This window comes from Alternaria alternata (assembly GCF_001642055.1).
Source record: "Alternaria alternata strain SRC1lrK2f unplaced genomic scaffold CC77scaffold_24, whole genome shotgun sequence".
In the NCBI taxonomy this organism is placed as follows: Eukaryota; Fungi; Ascomycota; class Dothideomycetes; order Pleosporales; family Pleosporaceae; genus Alternaria; species Alternaria alternata.
This window is the reverse complement of record NW_017306213.1, coordinates 276327-293400: the sequence shown is the minus strand read 5'-3', so window position 1 is coordinate 293400 and position 17074 is coordinate 276327. Positions and strand designations below refer to the sequence as shown.

General features: G+C 51.3%; 7 protein-coding genes across 7 annotated transcripts; 4 read left to right on the top strand and 3 right to left on the bottom strand.

The window, feature by feature from the left end:
- Positions 1-977: 977 nt before the first annotated feature.
- Positions 978-4398, top strand: CC77DRAFT_1053888 (hypothetical protein; the record flags this gene model as incomplete). The annotated part of the gene is made up of 6 exons (XM_018527767.1): positions 978-1007; positions 1065-1165; positions 1231-3152; positions 3200-3739; positions 3785-3847; positions 3901-4398. The coding sequence occupies 6 exons, from the start codon at positions 978-980 to the stop codon at positions 4215-4217; spliced, it is 2973 nt and encodes a 990-aa protein (XP_018381166.1). The 3' UTR covers positions 4218-4398.
- On the bottom strand, positions 4387-5850 carry CC77DRAFT_1053887 (Thiamin diphosphate-binding protein). The gene is made up of 3 exons (XM_018527766.1): positions 5104-5850; positions 4497-5056; positions 4387-4444 (listed from the first exon to the last, which is right to left on the bottom strand). Exons 1-3 carry the CDS (start codon positions 5715-5717, stop codon positions 4407-4409), a joined length of 1212 nt encoding a protein of 403 aa, XP_018381165.1. The 5' UTR covers positions 5718-5850; the 3' UTR covers positions 4387-4406.
- A 446-nt stretch (positions 5851-6296) lies between these two features.
- On the top strand, positions 6297-9102 carry CC77DRAFT_435796 (DUF21-domain-containing protein). Its single transcript, XM_018531669.1, has 4 exons — positions 6297-6804; positions 6860-7086; positions 7136-7805; positions 7854-9102. Exons 1-4 carry the CDS (start codon positions 6548-6550, stop codon positions 8944-8946), a joined length of 2247 nt encoding a protein of 748 aa, XP_018381164.1. The 5' UTR covers positions 6297-6547; the 3' UTR covers positions 8947-9102.
- Positions 9103-9471: 369 nt separating this feature from the next.
- On the bottom strand, positions 9472-10611 carry CC77DRAFT_1065802 (hypothetical protein; the record flags this gene model as incomplete). Its single annotated transcript, XM_018528840.1, has 1 exon — positions 9472-10611. One exon carries the CDS (start codon positions 10609-10611, stop codon positions 9472-9474), a length of 1140 nt encoding a protein of 379 aa, XP_018381163.1.
- A 1211-nt stretch (positions 10612-11822) lies between these two features.
- Positions 11823-13524, top strand: CC77DRAFT_998716 (cytochrome P450; the record flags this gene model as incomplete). The annotated part of the gene is made up of 2 exons (XM_018536541.1): positions 11823-12521; positions 12639-13524. The coding sequence occupies 2 exons, from the start codon at positions 11823-11825 to the stop codon at positions 13431-13433; spliced, it is 1494 nt and encodes a 497-aa protein (XP_018381162.1). The 3' UTR covers positions 13434-13524.
- Positions 13525-13802: 278 nt separating this feature from the next.
- Positions 13803-14675, top strand: CC77DRAFT_1024684 (OsmC-like protein). Its single transcript, XM_018525923.1, has 3 exons — positions 13803-14144; positions 14197-14315; positions 14368-14675. The coding sequence occupies exons 1-3, from the start codon at positions 13993-13995 to the stop codon at positions 14631-14633; spliced, it is 537 nt and encodes a 178-aa protein (XP_018381161.1). The 5' UTR covers positions 13803-13992; the 3' UTR covers positions 14634-14675.
- CC77DRAFT_972651 (hypothetical protein) lies at positions 14666-17072 on the bottom strand. Its single transcript, XM_018535862.1, has 4 exons — positions 16770-17072; positions 16384-16718; positions 15925-16334; positions 14666-15876 (listed from the first exon to the last, which is right to left on the bottom strand). The coding sequence occupies exons 1-4, from the start codon at positions 16823-16825 to the stop codon at positions 14695-14697; spliced, it is 1983 nt and encodes a 660-aa protein (XP_018381160.1). The 5' UTR covers positions 16826-17072; the 3' UTR covers positions 14666-14694.
- Between the last annotated feature and the right edge of the window lie 2 nt (positions 17073-17074).

The following is a 17074-nucleotide window of genomic DNA, read 5'->3' as shown; positions in this document are numbered from 1 at the left end:
CTAGCCAGAGAGGTTTCAGAAGTGTGCGATGATGCCTGACGTCATGACACACTGGCTGTCTGAGAAACTGTTTTACAGGCAACAGAAATTCGGCGACGCAGACGTTTCTGCGACTCTCCTCCTCGATCAACCAACGTAAAACCATCGAGGACTGCTTAATCGCCTACGTACAAGCTTTAAGAATCATCGTTGAAGCCGTTCGTCGCACTGCTCACATTCGTGTCACCTTCCAAACTCCAGAGTTCCCAGCCTCGTTAGATCGACTTCTTGCGTCACGACGCAGCGCACAACACCAGCTACACTATTCTACGTGCTATACAACCACTGTCTATATGGATTCGCTACCCAAGAACTATCATGATTGCGGTGCGATAGTTTTGGCATCAGAACTGTTTTGACAACGCGTCGAGAAATTGCTTATGTGCGCATTGCATCACCACCCACTATATCTCTTGAGAAGAGAACTCCGACAGTTCTCGTAGCGCGAATGAATCTGTAGGGGTTGCAATTTTGGATGCAAAGATTGATGACTCGACGCCTTGGTGAAGCGAATAACATGATTCGTAAGTATGCTACAGAACCACGGGCTCGTCAACAGGAAGGTCTTGGTACATGCTACGGCTGGAGTCATCGATGCTCAACACCATAACTCGGGTCCAGGCATCCAGCAGTATCCATAGTGGTGCCAACCCCGCAGTTTGTGACTCATGCGCAACTGCTGTGGGAGTACCAGTGACATCACGTGCTCTTCCAATAGGAGGTCTAGGTTACTATGCAGGTACTTACTTGGGAAGATGCAGCGGGAATTATATCCACAGTTTCTGCCAAGATATATCAGGCAACCACCGACAAGACGAGGTATATCAGGGGCTTGTCGTCCGTTTTCTAGCTGAATCACATCTTCACACTTTTTCGTGTTAACCTATCCCCACCTAGTCTCTGCCAGATCAGACTAGAGTAAAGACACAGCCACAACCATGCCCCCTCGCTACCACTCTTCCCGTCATGTCTGTGGCTGTTATGTATACCATTCCGAGATATCTGAGCGGACTTACCTTCCTCAGGTAAAACTTGATGCTCATACAACGATACTTTCAACGGCCGCCCGCACCGTGCTGACGCAGACATTCGTCAACCGTTCGAGAGAGGCATTGAATGAGATCCGGTTCGTGTCTACCCACAGCTGAGATGCACGCCACTTTGACAAGGCCATCCATTAACATTATACAGATATGCGTTCCCGCTATTCGATGGTGTGAGTGTTGTTGAGTTCTTCTGCCAGATCGGCGAGCGCACCATCTACGGTCTGGTGAAAGAGAAGAACGAAGCCAGGAAGACCTACGAGGAGGCCAAGGAGCGTGGCGAAAGCGCAGCGCTACTTGAGCAACTGCCTGACGCGGCGGATGTTTTCACAACTGCTATCAGCAATATTCCAAACGGTGCATCCGTACAAGTATCCGTCAAGTACGTGCAGGAATTGAAGCACGATGCTGAAGTCGATGGTATTCGTCTCACCATCCCCTCGTCAATCTCGCCCCGTTACGGATACTACCCAGGAAAGCTTCAAGAAACCTCAGCAGAGATTGATTCCAAAGGAATCTCTATAACAGTGGATGTGAACATGGCGCAAGGGATTCCTATCAAGAAAGTCATTTCCCCATCACATCCCATTGAAGTCACCCTCGGATCGTTATCAACCAGTGCTAGCGACGAAGATGCTTCAATTTCGAGGGGCTCTGCCACACTCGCCTTGGGCACCACCGAACTAGAAAAGGACTTTGTCTTGCAGGTGGTTGCGAAAGACGTCGGTATACCTCAGGCGATCCTCGAAACACACCCGACTCTCCCTAATCAGCGCGCATTGATGACGACATTAGTACCCAAATTTAACATCAAGTCGCAAAAGCCCGAAGTTGTGTTCATTGCAGATCGTTCCGGTAGCATGGAAGGCCATATTCCCACTTTGAAGTCGGCGCTCAAAGTGTTCTTGAAGTCAATTCCCATCGGCTGTTCATTCAACATCTGCTCATTTGGAAGCAGTCATTCGTTTCTTTGGCCAGAGAGCCGGATGTATGACCAGGATACACTTACCGAGGCTATCCGACATGTCGAAACGTTTAGGGCAGATTTTGGCGGTACAGAGACTCTGGCTGCGGTCAAGGCCTGTTTTGAAGCTCGCAATACTGGACTTCAAACCGAGCTCATGCTGCTCACCGACGGCGATATATGGTCCCAAGAACAGTTGTTCAACTACGTGTCCAAGAACACGAAAAGTGGCGACGTCCGTGTATTCCCTATTGGAATCGGTAGTGGCGTCTCTAGTGCGCTGATCGAAGGCGTTGCGAGGGCAGGGAGAGGTTTCGCTCAGATGGTTGCCGACAGTGAAAAGCTCGACAGCAAGATCGTCCGGATGCTCAAGGGTGCACTCACGCCTCATATCAAAGACTACCGTCTCGAAGTCAAATACGAAGACGGCAGCGTTGAATCCGTCGCTGACAGCCTCCGTGTGAAACTCAGTATTGCAGAGGAACCAGAAAGCAAAGCTACTGTCTCCGAGGCGAAGCCTATCTCGCTTTACGACCCTGACGTCCAAGAAGAGCATCCTAAGGATGGTGAGCCAAAGAACATCTTCGCAGGTCTACCGGAACTCAAGCGCCCGACCCTTTTGCAAACACCTCATGAGATACCATCATTATTCCCGTTTAACCGTACTTGTGTCTACCTCATCATGTCTCCAGAGTCATCGCACCTGCAACCGAAGAGCGTGGTACTCAGAGGTACCTCACCTCAAGGCCCGCTAGAGCTCGAGATCCCAGTCGAAGTGCGGAAGGACGCCGACCAGATGATTCATCAGCTGGCAGCTCGCAAAGCAACACAAGAACTTGAAGAAGGCCACGGTTGGCTGTCCGAGGCTACTGTTGACGATGCAGGCGTACTGGTCAAAGACAAACATCGCACCCAGTTCCCTCTGCTCCAGAGACGTGAGGCTGTCCGTCTCGGAGTTGAGTATCAGGTTGGCGGCAAACACTGCTCCTTCGTAGCCGTAGAAGCCAACGAGGCGGAGATTGCAGAGAAGCGGAAGAGAGTACTAGAAGCGACGCTGAATCGTGATGACAAGAATAATGACAACGACTGGGAGGTATTAGAAGACGGTAAGTACGCCTTATCACCGAGCTTGATATCGCTGACATCGACGAAGCATCAGACTCCTCAGACGGTGAGCCAGTACAGGGAGGCGCGAAGCAGTTAGCCTCTATCCAAGCATACTCCATGCCCGTCTCTGCGAGTGCAAGCGCACGAACCGGTGGGGTTCGTCGGCAGCTCGCCAGTAAGGCAGCCCGTAAGTCTGCTCCATCTTCGGTCGGTGGGGTCAAAAAGCCTCCACGGAAGAGGCGCTCGACTTCTACGAGAGACCCATGGACCACGAAGAAGCGTAAGCGTACTAACAAGCCTACAGCTTCGTCGGGTGGTTTCACGGCATACGGCGGGTCTCCTTTTGGTGCCCCAGAAGAGTTTGGTGCACGCTCTTCTGCAAGCCAGAGCAGCACTGGATTTTTTGGCGTAGCCTCTCGTGGTGGAAGAGGTTTGGGTCGAGGCGGTGCAATGCGTCACCGAAAAGTTGCGCCTCAAGCTACTAACGACTGTCATGATTTGAGTCTGGATATGGAAGAGAAGGAAGAGTCAGATGAAGACATGGGTTTTGCCCTTATGGACAGTCCTGTGTCTCCCCAAAGTCCAGGTAAAAAACCACGTAACGGTAGGCAAAATCGTGCTAACAGATCAGCGTACTCGCCAACGTCGCCGTCCTCACCCAACAGCAAAAGGCAAAAAACTGAAGAAGAAACTGGTTAGTGAACGGCTACTCACATTCGCTTTTCTCACATACTAACATTGTCACAGGCACCCTTCTTCAACGCCTCATCGCGCGTCAGTCTTTCGAAGGCTCGTGGGCAGCTATCGACAAGCTTCCCTGCGATGAGATGAAGCTTGATCGCGATGCTGCTAGCAAAGCGATCGCCAAGCTCACTGAGACGAATGCTGACAAGGTCTTGGCTACTGCGACCGCAGTCATGTTCTTAGAGAAAAAGATGCAGGATGAAGAAGAAACTTGGGAGTTGGTTGTTGAGAAAGCGCGCGCCTGGCTTGAGAATGAATTGGCGGAGGATGTTCTCGCCCAAGTATGGCAGTTGGCGGAGGGCATCGTTGGGAAAAACTGAGTGAACCGATATATCTTGATAATAAGAGAGCCACCCCTGCGGGAGAAGGCACCTGCGCAAAGACTGGAAAGAAAGGTATCACGCTTGTGATTGAGAATTCACCGTCGCCCTAGGCACGAGCGAATGATATGTGCGCTCAACCGTCAATGGTGTCAGTTTCGCATAGCAATGAGTTAGAATCAATGTCATTCAATAGTCTATAGTCTTTTTGATCGCATCGTAAACCCCTGTGATCGTCAGCAAAAGAGTGCACGCAAACGTCAATACGTCGAGACTTACTGGTAACATCAGGGATGACAAACTGCTCAAACATGAGCCCGGTATGTGTTGCCCACCCTGTCACCCTCTTCACAGGCGCCTCTAGTCTGAGAAATGCCTTCTCCTGTATTGTAGCAGCAACTTCGGCACCTACACCCGCGTTCATCATGCTCTCATGCACTACAATCGCTCTTCCAGTCTTCTTCACGCTTTCTAGGACCGTCTCTCGGTCCCAGGGGTATATCGTCCGGAGATCTATCAGCTCAACACTGCACCCGAAATCCTTCTCTGCAGCTGCTATCGCCGCTGAGCATGTGTATAGGGGTGTGCCGTATGAGACTATTGTCACATCCTTGCCCGTCTTGAGGACTTCAGCCTTGTCTAGTGGAAGGTAGAATGCGTCGACAGGGACGTGCTCAACGGCAGCACGATATAATATCTTGGGTTCCATGAACACGACAGGGTCCTGGCAACGTATCGCAGAAAGGAGGAGTCCTTTGGCTTGAACGGGCGAGCGGGGTATTACGACGCGTAGACCGGGCGTGTGGGTGAAGAGGGCCTCTGGAGATTGCGTGTGATAGCTAATGAAGTGTTAGTAGATCTCCACATGGAGGTTTTGGTGTCTTACAGAGCGCCATGTCCGACACTGCCTGATGGCATGCGGATGACTAGCCCTCCACAGTTCACGCCAGTGCTTCCCGACCGGTATCTGTACTTGGCCGCCTCATTGTGTATTTGGTCAAACGCCGGAAATACATAGTCTGCGAATTGAACTTCCGCTACAGGCTTCATGCCCTCTGCAGCTGCTCCAATAGCAAATCCCACAAGCCCCTGCTCGCTCAAGGGAGTGTTGAAGACGCGTTCTGTGCCAAAGTCTCCGGCCAGATTCATGGTACACCGGAAAACACCTCCAAACTGCACGTCTTCTCCAAACACCATGACGCGTTCGTCGGTTTGCAAGGCATATCGTAGGGCTTCATTGATGGCGGTGTAGAGGTTTATACGCTTTGTTTGGCCCTTTTGTATCTCTGCAGGAAACTCGGGGTTGGAGAGGGACGATTTGGCGGTGTGGTGGAGGATAGGCGTTGTATCGTACTCTACTGTACCATTGAGGCGTGCACCAGGTGCTGCAGCCGAGTATTGTTTGCGTTGGAGATGGTGTTGACAGCGGGGTCGAAGTGGTGCTTGTGGGCGTAGTAGATAGCGCGACAACGCGCGGATTGAAGGGGTTCTAGCGGCCATGTCTACAGAAATGGAAGCAACAAGTTCATCCAGAACTCGCGAAAAGATACATGCAATAAGGACATGCTGGGCACAAACATGTGAGCCGACGGTTGTGCGGTTGTATGTCGCGGCTACCTACGGCTCTCCAAATTTCAACGTTGCGGAGTTAAGCGCGCATGCGCCCGGAGAAGAAGGTGCCATCCAGCACGTGATTGACGTCCTGCCAAGACCAGAGCTGCTGCACAATGACGATGGGCGCCATGATGGTTCCCACGGCAGGTGGAGACTAGCGTACGCATCTTTCGATATTTTGTGGCTGACCTCTTTCATCATTGCTGGCGTTTGAGGCGCAGGATATCATGCATGCAGTTTATATGAGCAGCGTTACCCAACAGGGCCAGGTACATGACTGTGGGAAGCACGGCACAGTGTTTGTGCTTGGCGGCTTGTTGTGAGACTGGGGAAAGCAATTAGAGACTAGTACGATGAAGCTCGAACCGGGGTTTATTGATGCCGGCCCCTTCGAGCACACCGAGGACGCGCACGCATTCTGTGTCGAGGCAGATGTCGTTGAGTGACGCGATGGCAGAGTGCTGATTCACCCGGGTACACGGCCTGTGACGAAAGAGTAGAGGACTGGCGCATCCATAATACGCGCGCCTTTGTCCACTTTGAGGCTGCATCTTACGTCTAGATGCACTGACCGTGCGCAGACCCACCAAACCGCTGCTTCCGCATCATTATTTGCGCGCCCACCACAGACCTTGGATTCCACCTCCTTCGCCTAATCCATCTCCTTTATACGGAGACTTTCTTCATCTTTCCGCACTCGGGTGCTTGCCCTGGCCATGAGCGCCTCTCCTTCTCGCGCTGCCGCCAATGGCTCTTCGCTGCGCATTGCTCGACTCGCCTTCCTCGGCCTCTTCCACGCCTTCGCGCCCGTCGTGACCGCGTTGCCCATGCCTTTTGGCGATGTCGTGAAGGCTTTCAAGGACGCCGACGAGGATCTCCCCAAGGACTCCAGCGACCCGCAGCTCTGGCTTTACCTGGGTATTGCTATCGCGCTTGTTTTGGCCGGTGGTGTGTTTGCGGGTCTGACCATTGCGTGAGTACATCACGGTTCCGCCATTGTGCCACAACGCGCTAACAGCTACTTCCAGCTTGATGGGCCAAGACGAGATCTATCTCCAGGTCCTTGCTTCCTCCGGCGAGAAGCACGAACGCAAGAACGCGAAGAAGGTCCTGAAGCTGCTTGAGCGAGGCAAGCATTGGGTCCTGGTGACGCTACTCCTGAGCAATGTCATCACAAACGAGACGCTTCCCATTGTGCTGGACAGGTCGCTCGGTGGAGGATGGCCTGCCGTCGTCAGCTCTACAGTTCTCATTGGTACGCGCATTCGCTCCCAGCTACTTTGGTCACGTCTAACCAGTCTCAGTCATCTTCGGCGAAGTCGTCCCCCAGTCCATATGTGTGCGCTACGGTCTGCCAATTGGCGCTGCCATGGCACCCATCGTTCTCGCTCTGATGTACGTCATGGGCATAATTGCCTGGCCGACTGCCAAACTCCTCGACTACCTCCTCGGCGAAGACCACGGTACCGTTTACAAGAAGGGCGGATTGAAGACGCTCGTAAGCTTGCATCAGTCGCTCGGACTTGAGCATGAACGCCTAAACGAGGATGAAGTTACCATCATCACCGCTGTGCTGGATCTCAAGGCTAAGGCTGTCGGCAACATCATGACACCAATGAAGGATGTCTTCACCATGTCGTCTGACACCATTCTGGACGAGAAGATGATGGACAACATCCTGTCTGCTGGCTACTCCCGTATTCCCATCCACACACCCGAGAACGAGAACAATTTCGTCGGTATGCTCCTGGTCAAGATGCTCATCACCTACGACCCCGAGGATGCTCTACGTGTGCGCGATTTCGCTTTGGCTACTCTTCCTGAGACGCGTCCCGAGACGAGCTGCTTGGACATTCTCAACTTCTTCCAAGAGGGCAAGTCCCACATGGTGCTAGTCTCCGAATTCCCAGCTGAGGCCCGCGGCGCCGTGGGTGTCGTCACGCTCGAAGATGTTATCGAAGAATTGATTGGAGAGTAAGTAGTGCAACCTCTCAAACCCCAAATCGCTACTAACAAAAACAGGGAAATCATTGACGAATCCGACGTCTTCATCGATGTTCACAAGGCAATTCGTCGCATGGCTCCCGCTCCTCGTGCCCGCGTTCCCCGAGGCAAGGTCATCACCGATATCTCTCGCAAGCCGTCAGAAGCGCAAGCTGTAGACACCGAAACAGATTCAGAACAGAACGGCAAACCGTCTCTACGCAAGACGTCTTTGCCCGAGATGCCTGAAGGTCACCCCAAGCCCTCCTTCCTGCTCCGTCGCCGCAGCAGCGGCAGCAAGGGAGGTGCTTCGCCGCTTCGCAGTGATGATCCAAGTGTCATGCAACACCTCAAACATCTCGGTCCTTCGAACGTTGCCACCAGGCCCAAACAGACTCGCATCAACACGGTCAAGATCAAGCCTGGCCAGACAACCCTGACACCTGATATCCCCAAGACCATACCAGAAGACGCCCAAGCCCCAACCGAACCAGCACAAACCGAGGGTGTGATAACCCAGGATTCTCATGCACCCGAAGGTGGCATCGGCGAAGGCTTGTTAGCCTCCGCGGGTCGCGAGGCCAGTGACGGCGTTCACAGTGTAGCTGTGGGATATGGTACCATGGCTCCAGGTGGCGATCGCATGTCCTGGAGATCAGGCCGCTCTGGTACACGGGAACATGAAGAAGAGCCTACGTCACCGAAGGGTGGTGCTAACGAAGACGACGAGAATACTCATCTACTTGTCGACAATCGCAACAACGAAAACGGCAGTTCAAGAGGACGGTCACACTCCGTTAGTACCATTGCCTCTCTACGCTCTATCCGCTCGCGTTCAAACAGTCCGCTGAAGAAGCGACATACCGCTCGAAGCGGTAGTATCTCCGAGAACGTCGTAGACTTCAACGGTATCAAGAAGGTTGTCTTGGAGACCACAAGTTCTAGTGACTCCGAGGACAAGGCCAACGGTAGTCAAGCCGACGGTAACGATGACCAAAAGCATTCGGAGGCCGAGTCCTCGCATGCAGGAGGCAAAGGTTCGAGCAAAAAGAAGAGGAAGAAGCGAGGCAAGAAGAAGAAGGGCGGTGCTGGAGACAGCAGCGAATCACAGCCTTTGCTCGGTGACAACTAACCTTATCACCCACAAAGAGCATGTCGTTAACGCGTGCTCTGCAGAGGTCTTGAGCGAAATCGGTGCGAATGCGAGTGCGAAGTTTCTGAGTCATTTCGAGTCTGATAAAACTAATTGACATGCATCGGCGTCTTCTTGTTCGCCTTGAAAGTTCAAATGGGAAACTTATGAGAATGATGGGCATTGTTAGGACAGGATATATCTTCGCGACTGTATTATAAAAAAGGTGCCTTGTTTTTTGGACGATGGGTAGTCGTCTTGCGGGCTTGAAATATATTCGTATAAGCTCATAAACTTGCATTCCGCTTTCCTATGCAACGTTACCAGAACGCTGAAATAAGGATATGTCTTTGGCGTTTCTACATGACTGCGTACCGTGGACACTGGCTTACTCTCCATCTCCAGGAGAAGACAACTGTTGCGGCGGGACACGGGCCTCGTGAACTACAACATTATGCGAACGATTGGTCTACTGTCCCTATCCAGGGAACGCTGTAGTACATGATCACTCAGCCTGGAAAAGGGTTACAACCCTTCGTAGCCAGTGGGCCATACCCAAACATCCGAATTGGTCACATTCGTTTTTCTCTCATCGATTCTTCTCTCATTGGTTCTCCTCTGATTGTATGCCTGTCTTACCCCTTTGTGCCATTCTTTCTGCTGGTGAGTAGCCCACTCTAATACTTCAGTTGGATGTCGACTCCACCACAAGACAACCTCTCGCACTGCGAACGCATTTTCAATGCAAGAATCTCCTCCACCCTTATTATTCTGGACCTTCATATTGAGGAGTTGATTGCACAGGGCTTTCAGACTCCAGCGTCTCTTAACGCTATATCCAACAGCTTCCGATACCAATATCGCCGAATCTACAACGCGCCAGTGTTCCATTCGAAGCGCAGTAAGATCGCGGTGTAGGTTGTGGCCAACTAGAACGGTGTTGGGACCGATATTTCTCCAGATCTCAGCCCTCGCCTCTGGCCAGCCTTTTAATATCCTTCCTGTGATGGTGGTCGCAGCTTTGGCTTGCTTCGATAGCCAGTCTTGGTTCGTGTGCCAACCAGCCATTGGCTGGACGGGCTGAACTAACGCGTCGATGATGACTTCGCCAGTGAGGTAGTCGATGGCTGAGATGTGCAAGATCTCTGACTCACTGTAGTGTTTGTCCACCACGTCGCAGTTGATCGCGATTGCAGCGCGCTCTGGAAGATAGGGAAACCTTGGGGGAGTTGGTAATGCATAGTGCATAAGAATATTTGCGTCTTTGACGATGTTTGTATGGTAGATGTGGAGTATGTATCGAGAATGGCAGAATGCCATGAGTGCGATGAACACTTCGTTATGAAGTTCTTGCGGAATGACTGTCTTCTTGTGGGCTGGCTGGGGGTCAAATGATTGCACTTTTGACCTTATAGTCACTCGCTTTCCTGGTGTGGTTCCGCATGTAGCACGCTCTCCACCAAAAATGACTGACGTTGGAATTCGTAGTGACCTCGGCGATTCTTGGACTGCTAGATTTTGAGGTGTGCTTATGTGCAGTGAAGATTCAAAGTGCGCAGCAAGAGAATCCAAAGTCCTGGATGTCTTCCCCACTACCACTGGGGTTAAAAATTCGACATTTGTCGCTGGAATTGTGCCTGGGGCATTGGAAATGTTCAGTTGCATCTTGCTTGGTTCAACTTGAGGCGACAATTCCTTATTGGCTTTGCTGAGCTGCTGTATTGTTTTGCTTTGCTTGTTGACGTGAATCGCTGAATCCAAATGCTGTTTGAGTGCTTCCTGGCCTGGGAAAGTTCTTCTGCAACTCCCGAATGTACAAGGTATGGCGTGTTTGGAGCGTCGATGAGCCGCCAGGACGGTACCGTTATCGAATGACAGGGTGCACTGATCACAGGGTAAAGCCACCGCGCTTGTGGTAGAGCTTTTGTTTGCTGACATTGTGGGCTGATTTATCGATAGTAAGCAGATGGCAGTTTATGAACTCTTACTTTTGAGAGTGATCGAGCTTTCTGTGGCATGTGCTGGCAGATTTGTCAGTTAGTAATACTTCCCCACGCCTTCATGCTGTGTAACGATAGACGACGCGCATCCTACCCCGCCCACCCAGTACTTGCCACATCGAGCTGTACAGAACTCATGATATATTTTGCTCGAGATTGTATGATCTAGACATTAACGTAGGTTATATTTCGCGTCTGTGGACAATGCCCACCAATCCGGAAGGAAACAGGAGTCTTGTGAACGAGTGATGCGGCTCTGCTCATACTGCTGCCGTGGCACTGCATATAATGGTCATCCGAGTCATCTGTACCCAGAAGTTGGCGATGTCTGGAAAATTCCTAGGCATCGATGTAAATCCAGCTTGGTACACTTGCATCCTGCCTGAATGGAAGGGGCCGCCGTGACGCACTTTAGACATCATACCGGATGAGGAAGGGTTCCAAGACGAACAGGCCGGTGCGCGTCCGCGTTGATTACGCCTCGTCAACTGTTTGAATTTATTCATCAACACCATCGTCTTTGGCTGAAAGAAGTTCTTACCAACACAGCTACAAAGTATCCCTCTATCCTGGTTGTCGATGGAAATGAGATCGTTGTATCTTACCCCGCATGTCTGTCGTCAGCTCGAAGCCCCGCGTAAGGCGGGCAAGTGTGCAACAAGGCGCCCTACATCAGAGCGATCCATACCCAAATCTTGCAATGGCAAGACGCCACCGGTGATATCTCAGCAATTGCTAAGTCTTTAGAGAGTATTCATGTCAATCAGCAGGGATATCGTGGGTGTCCTGAAGTTGAGGTTTTGCTTATCGTATCTATATAGAGTGCGACTTCCCCTTCGAATCTCGTGCTATATTGCAAGCCTATGTTACGCGAGTATGCTCTCCATAACGCCTCTATCTCTATCTGTTTTCATTGCATACGTCGGCTACATTACGATTTACAGAATCTTCTTCCATCCCTTACGCAGCGTCCCCGGTCCGTTCCTGGCACGCTTTAGCAAATTATGGCTTGTCTGGCATGTTCGAAAAGGCAAATCGCACATCCAATTCCCTGAATTGCACGCCCAGTTTGGACCTATAGTACGCATTGCACCCAATCAAGTCCTAGTATGCGAGGAAGATGCTGTCAAAACTGTTTATGGAGCGGGAACATCATTTACGAAGGGAGATTGGTATCAGATGTGTGCCGCACCGGACAAGAACTGGAAGCCCGTTGATGAAGTCCTCGATCTGTTAACGGAAACGAATATGGAGAAGTATCGCAGGCAAAGAAGAGCCATCGGCCCAGCTTACAGTATCACGGGGCTAGAGAAGCATGAAGAGCTGCTTGATGCTTACATCGATAAATTCGTTGCCAAATTAGAAGATCTGAGGGGGAAAGAGGTGGGCCTGGCAAATTGGGGACACATCTTCGCCTTGGACTCTATGAGCCAATTTACTCTAGGAAAGAGCCCTGGGTACACGGACAAAGGCAGTGACGATGGAAACGAGGACGCCAGCCATGCGCTTTGGCAATGCTTTACAGTCATTGGTCTCTTTCCCGGGTTCGTGAAGCTGATGCACAGCATACCGAAAGTTGGCATGTTGCTTGTCCTGCCAATGTCGCTACTCCTAGGCATCAGAATCCCGAAGATATGGCCCGTGTTCAACTTCTGCAGCCCGAGCATCATGCAAAGACTGAAAACACTAGAGAGCATGAAGGATGTGGAGCTACCCGCCAGCCGCCCTGGTTTTCCCCAAGAGTATGGAAAGGACGTGGGAGTACCGGAGGAGAGAGGAGACAGCATCGAAGAGACAGATATGCTGGCTACTTTGATGCGTCTCCATAACGATAGAGAAGCGCGCTTTCCTCCTTCGTGGGTCCTCTCAATCGCTCTTACCAATTTTGGTGCTGGGCACGACACGCTGATGTTCACGCTTTCTTCGGCCATTTATCATACGTATACGTCGCCGTCAATTCTTGCCCGGTTACGCAAAGACATGGAAAGCCAGGGCGTTACACGGAAAAGCAGATATTCTGAAATCGTCGCCAGAGTACCATTGCTCCTCGCCGTTCTGAGAGAAAGCATGAGGCTCTGGCCTACGATCGGGTGGTATCTTCCTCGCCTCGTGCCCGCTACAGGAGTTACGCTGTGCGACACTTATCTTCCTCATGGTACTACTGTGGGAACGAGCCTCTGGACTTCTCACTTCGGCTCCGAAGTCTTCGCAGAGCCCCACAAATTTGATCCGGATAGATGGCTACCCGATGGCACCGAGGAGAGGAGAAGAAAAATTGGTAGAATGGACAGCGTATGGATGGGTTTCGGAGGCGGAAGCAGAAGCTGTCCGGGACAGCATCTTGCGAGGTTTTTCGTCATCAAAGCGCTAGCTAGACTAGTCATGAGCTGTGATGTTGAGGTGAACGGAGAGCCGGAGATTGGGGGCTGGTTTCAGTGCACGTTGACGGGCGTAGGTATCAGTGTCAAGGAGAGGAAGATGAAGTGATGGGCTTTGTAAGTAAGCCAGGCCTGGAAGAAGAGAGCACGGAGAATTTGTAACGCTGAAAAGGGGAAAGTGGAGCAGTGGATGTCTCGCCTTTTCGACTTTGTCATGTTTACTCATCCATCATCTCGCTTGAGAGTGCGCAACTCCAATCCATTGCAAGACGACTGCTTCAGTATGCTCCAGGCTTGGTAGTATGGACCATTTAAACAATAATGTAGTAAAGAGCTTCTACGCGTCGCATGCAGAGTATCTGGTTCTATTTCTAGATTTGCGGCGTGAGATCGATATGCGATTTCCCCAGATCTCGCTTCACTAGCGGCGGGAGTTCCTTGCGCTAGAACCCACCATGCTGGCTGGATGCAAACGTCATGACTATGAACGCCGCGAATTGGCCGCCAGGACGTCACAGCTGTCATAGCTCCATTTTTCTTTTGAGAGAGCTTATGTGAAGAGTGTGATCGAGCCCTTGTCGCTTCAAACATATCATTGCAATTGACCTCCACTTCCAACCTCAAAATCTACAACATTCCGATCTCCCATCAACAACTCTCTACACACAATGGCCAGCCGAACCTTCACACCAATGCTCCGTCAGGCGGTCCGCGTCTCGCAGCGAAATGCTATGGCGGCACCGTGCCGTCGCTTCCTAAACACCGAGACAGCACCGAGCCTCTACACAGCAAAGGCTCACGTTGTTGGCGCACGGACAGGGTATGCTGAACATTACATTCGAATATGGAACATTCTGCTGACACCTTTCCAGACATGTAGACGGCGAGAACCTCAAGGTCGACCTGACAATGGCCAAAGCCCTTGGCGGCTCCGGAGATGCCGGAAAGACCAATCCTGAGGAGCTTTTCGCGGCTGGTTACGGTGCATGCTGTACGTGCCCGCCCTCTACTCGTTTTTAACGAATTTACTGACATCAATCAAGTCCAATCCGCCATGAACGCTGTTGCCCCCTCTGTCGGCGTAAAGATGCCCACCAAGACCGAAGACTCCATCGTCGAATCGACCGTAGAACTTGTCGGTAGCATGAAGGATCTGGACATGGGATTGCGCGTCCAACTCCTCGTCAAGGTACGCGGACTGGCGAAGGAGGACCTGGAGAAGGTTGTGTACAAGGCGAGGCAGGTTTGCCCGTACAGCCGGGCGACCAAGGACAATGTGTACACCACTGTTAGGTGCGAGACCATGTAAAGAACTCATGGCTGCATAGCATTTCATCAAGTCAATATAAAGAATAGATTAATAATCCTTTTCAGAGACGGTTCTCTTGCGCAGTCTCGATAACAGCAGCTAACATGCCTTCCGCAACGTCTTCCCCATCTTCTGCTTCTGTGACCCATGTTACTCGGCCACTCCGCGGACTGCGTACCTCTAGCTCCATCTTCATTTGCTGCACTACGCAGATTACGTCTCCTTCTTTCACTACATCACCCTCGTCAATCAGGACCTCGACGAGCTTCCCAGGGAACGGAATACTGATGTGCGATGGATCAGATGGGTTGCCACGTCTATGATGTGACGTGGCTGCTGAAGCGCTGGCAGACGTTGAGGAGAGGGTTATGGTATATGGTGTTGTTTGAGGGGTGGCCGAGGAAGCACTAGAGGGAGTTGTAAAGAGCAGTTCCGCGCTTAGTGAGGTTGGGAAATCGTTTCGTAGGACGCGTGTTAACTCGAGGTGATGAGGTGGTGGTTTCTCATTTGCTTTGGTCGTGGGGGAAGATATGGCTATGGACCAGGCATCGCCTTTTCGGAAGAGAGTGTTGGCTGTCGAAACCGATGCAGTTGAAGAAGATGTCGTAATGTCTGGGCCAAGAGTGTTAGGATGGGCTTCAGCGATGCGTTGGCTCGATCGAAGCAGTTCCTCCTGTTTGCTTTCTAGCCATTGCGTATCGCATTGACCATTCAGAAAATCCGAGTGTGCGACGATGGCTTTCAGCATGTCAAGATTTGTCTTGACTCCTGCGATACGCGTATCCTCTAGAGCCCTCCGCGCTTTACGGACCACGTCTTTCCACGATGACGCTGTTACAATGACTTTGGCGACTAGACTGTCGAAATCTGCTGATACTACAGCAGGTCGACCACTGATGAGGTGTGTGTCAACCCGAATGCCATTACCTGAAGGGAATTGGAAAGATGTAATTTTGCCAATCGATAAAGACCAGTCGCTCCGAACATTCTCCGCAGTGATGCGCAGTTGGATAGAGTGCGCAGAGGGCGGGACTTCTGGGCTACCTGGAGCTACTGATAGGCCACACTGGGTTAGAGGAGCGCCTTGCGCGAGCAGCAATTGTGCTTTGACGATGTCGGTCATGGAAATGGACTCAGTGATTGTATGCTCGACCTGCAACCGCGGATTGACTTCCAGAAAGTAGTACTCTTTTGTTGCTGGGTTCACGAGGAACTCAAAAGTACCAAGTGAGACGTAGTGTATCTACGCAGAGATTAGCGAAGTAGGTTCGGGGCGGGCCGTGATACTAACATGTCTGGCCATTCTCAACGCATCTTCGATCACCTTGGCAATCAGCTTGCGATCAGACACGACACTTGGTGCCAGCTCAATGATCTTTTGGTATCGTCTCTGAATGCTGCACTCGCGTTCCCAAAGGTGTGTTACAGTCCCACTGCCGTCTCCAATGATCTGAACTTCGATGTGCCGGAAACCATCAACTGCAGCTTTCTCAGCAAATACTTGCTTGGAAGGGCTCTCTTCGACTGCTCTTTTGACCAAAGCAGGTAGCTGGTCTTTACTGCAAATCAGACGGATGCCTCGCCCACCGCCTCCATCCACTGCTTTTACCATGATTGGGAAACCTACCCCTGATGCAAAGCGCTGGACGTCTTCGACATTGTTAGTCGGTTGCCGGAGAGCTGGAGACACAGGGACGTTGCCTGTTCTGGGATTAGCAATCGTACAATCTACATATCTCGTAGGTCCTACATTGTTCTGCAAGCTGCCTCGCTTTGAGCTTATCTCCAGTACTACTCAGGATACCCCATCCGGGACCCACCACTACAGCGCCAGCTTCTTTCCAAACTCTCCTCGAGAAGTCTTCCGACTCTGATAGGAATCCATACCCTGGATGCACGGCATCAATTTTGTAGTGTTCGATGATTTCGATAAGACCATCAATACTCATAAAGGTTGAGGCTGATGGTAACTTGACTGCGTGGTTTGCTCGTACAGCGTGCGAATCGTCACCTGATACGTAGATGGCATACGTCTCAATCTCGAGTTCGCGAGCAGAAGAGACGATGCGCGTTGCTATTTCTCCTCTGCAAGATATGTATTAGCTTAGCTTTCCATGATTCGGAATTGCTACTGACCTATTTGCAACAAGGAGTCGCTTTATGGGTCTCCGCGGTGGCTGTGTCGTGTCCATTCTCCACCTAAGATCCGGACTCTCTAGAAACTATCCAGTGAAGTCGCTCAATGTTACTATTTTGTATGTGAGATGACTCGAAAGGGCGAGTCGGGGGATGACACCGGGCAGAAATAGGCTTTGTGTCGTCAAGGAGGCTTTCTTGACATGAATATTTTACCTGGATGCAACTTGGTAGCAAAAGATTTATCAGGGATCCGATTCGACATGGATAATGACATGTTTGCGGTACAGGCGGGATGCAATGGG

Coding starts and splice junctions, on each gene's coding strand:
- CC77DRAFT_1053887 (XM_018527766.1), bottom strand. CDS start 5,717: ATGGCCGCTAGAACCCCTTCAATCCGCGCGTTGTCGCGCTATCTACTA. Junction 5,057..5,103: donor AGTGTCGGACATGGCGCTCT/GTAAGACACCAA, acceptor ACACTTCATTAG/CTATCACACGCAATCTCCAG. Junction 4,445..4,496: donor TGTCATCCCTGATGTTACCA/GTAAGTCTCGAC, acceptor TGACGATCACAG/GGGTTTACGATGCGATCAAA.
- CC77DRAFT_435796 (XM_018531669.1), top strand. CDS start 6,548: ATGAGCGCCTCTCCTTCTCGCGCTGCCGCCAATGGCTCTTCGCTGCGC. Junction 6,805..6,859: donor TTTGCGGGTCTGACCATTGC/GTGAGTACATCA, acceptor AGCTACTTCCAG/CTTGATGGGCCAAGACGAGA. Junction 7,087..7,135: donor CAGCTCTACAGTTCTCATTG/GTACGCGCATTC, acceptor AACCAGTCTCAG/TCATCTTCGGCGAAGTCGTC.
- CC77DRAFT_1024684 (XM_018525923.1), top strand. CDS start 13,993: ATGGCCAGCCGAACCTTCACACCAATGCTCCGTCAGGCGGTCCGCGTC. Junction 14,145..14,196: donor GTTGTTGGCGCACGGACAGG/GTATGCTGAACA, acceptor ACACCTTTCCAG/ACATGTAGACGGCGAGAACC. Junction 14,316..14,367: donor GGCTGGTTACGGTGCATGCT/GTACGTGCCCGC, acceptor ACATCAATCAAG/TCCAATCCGCCATGAACGCT.
- CC77DRAFT_972651 (XM_018535862.1), bottom strand. CDS start 16,825: ATGGACACGACACAGCCACCGCGGAGACCCATAAAGCGACTCCTTGTT. Junction 16,719..16,769: donor CGACTCCTTGTTGCAAATAG/GTCAGTAGCAAT, acceptor CATATCTTGCAG/AGGAGAAATAGCAACGCGCA. Junction 15,877..15,924: donor CGTTGAGAATGGCCAGACAT/GTTAGTATCACG, acceptor ATCTCTGCGTAG/ATACACTACGTCTCACTTGG.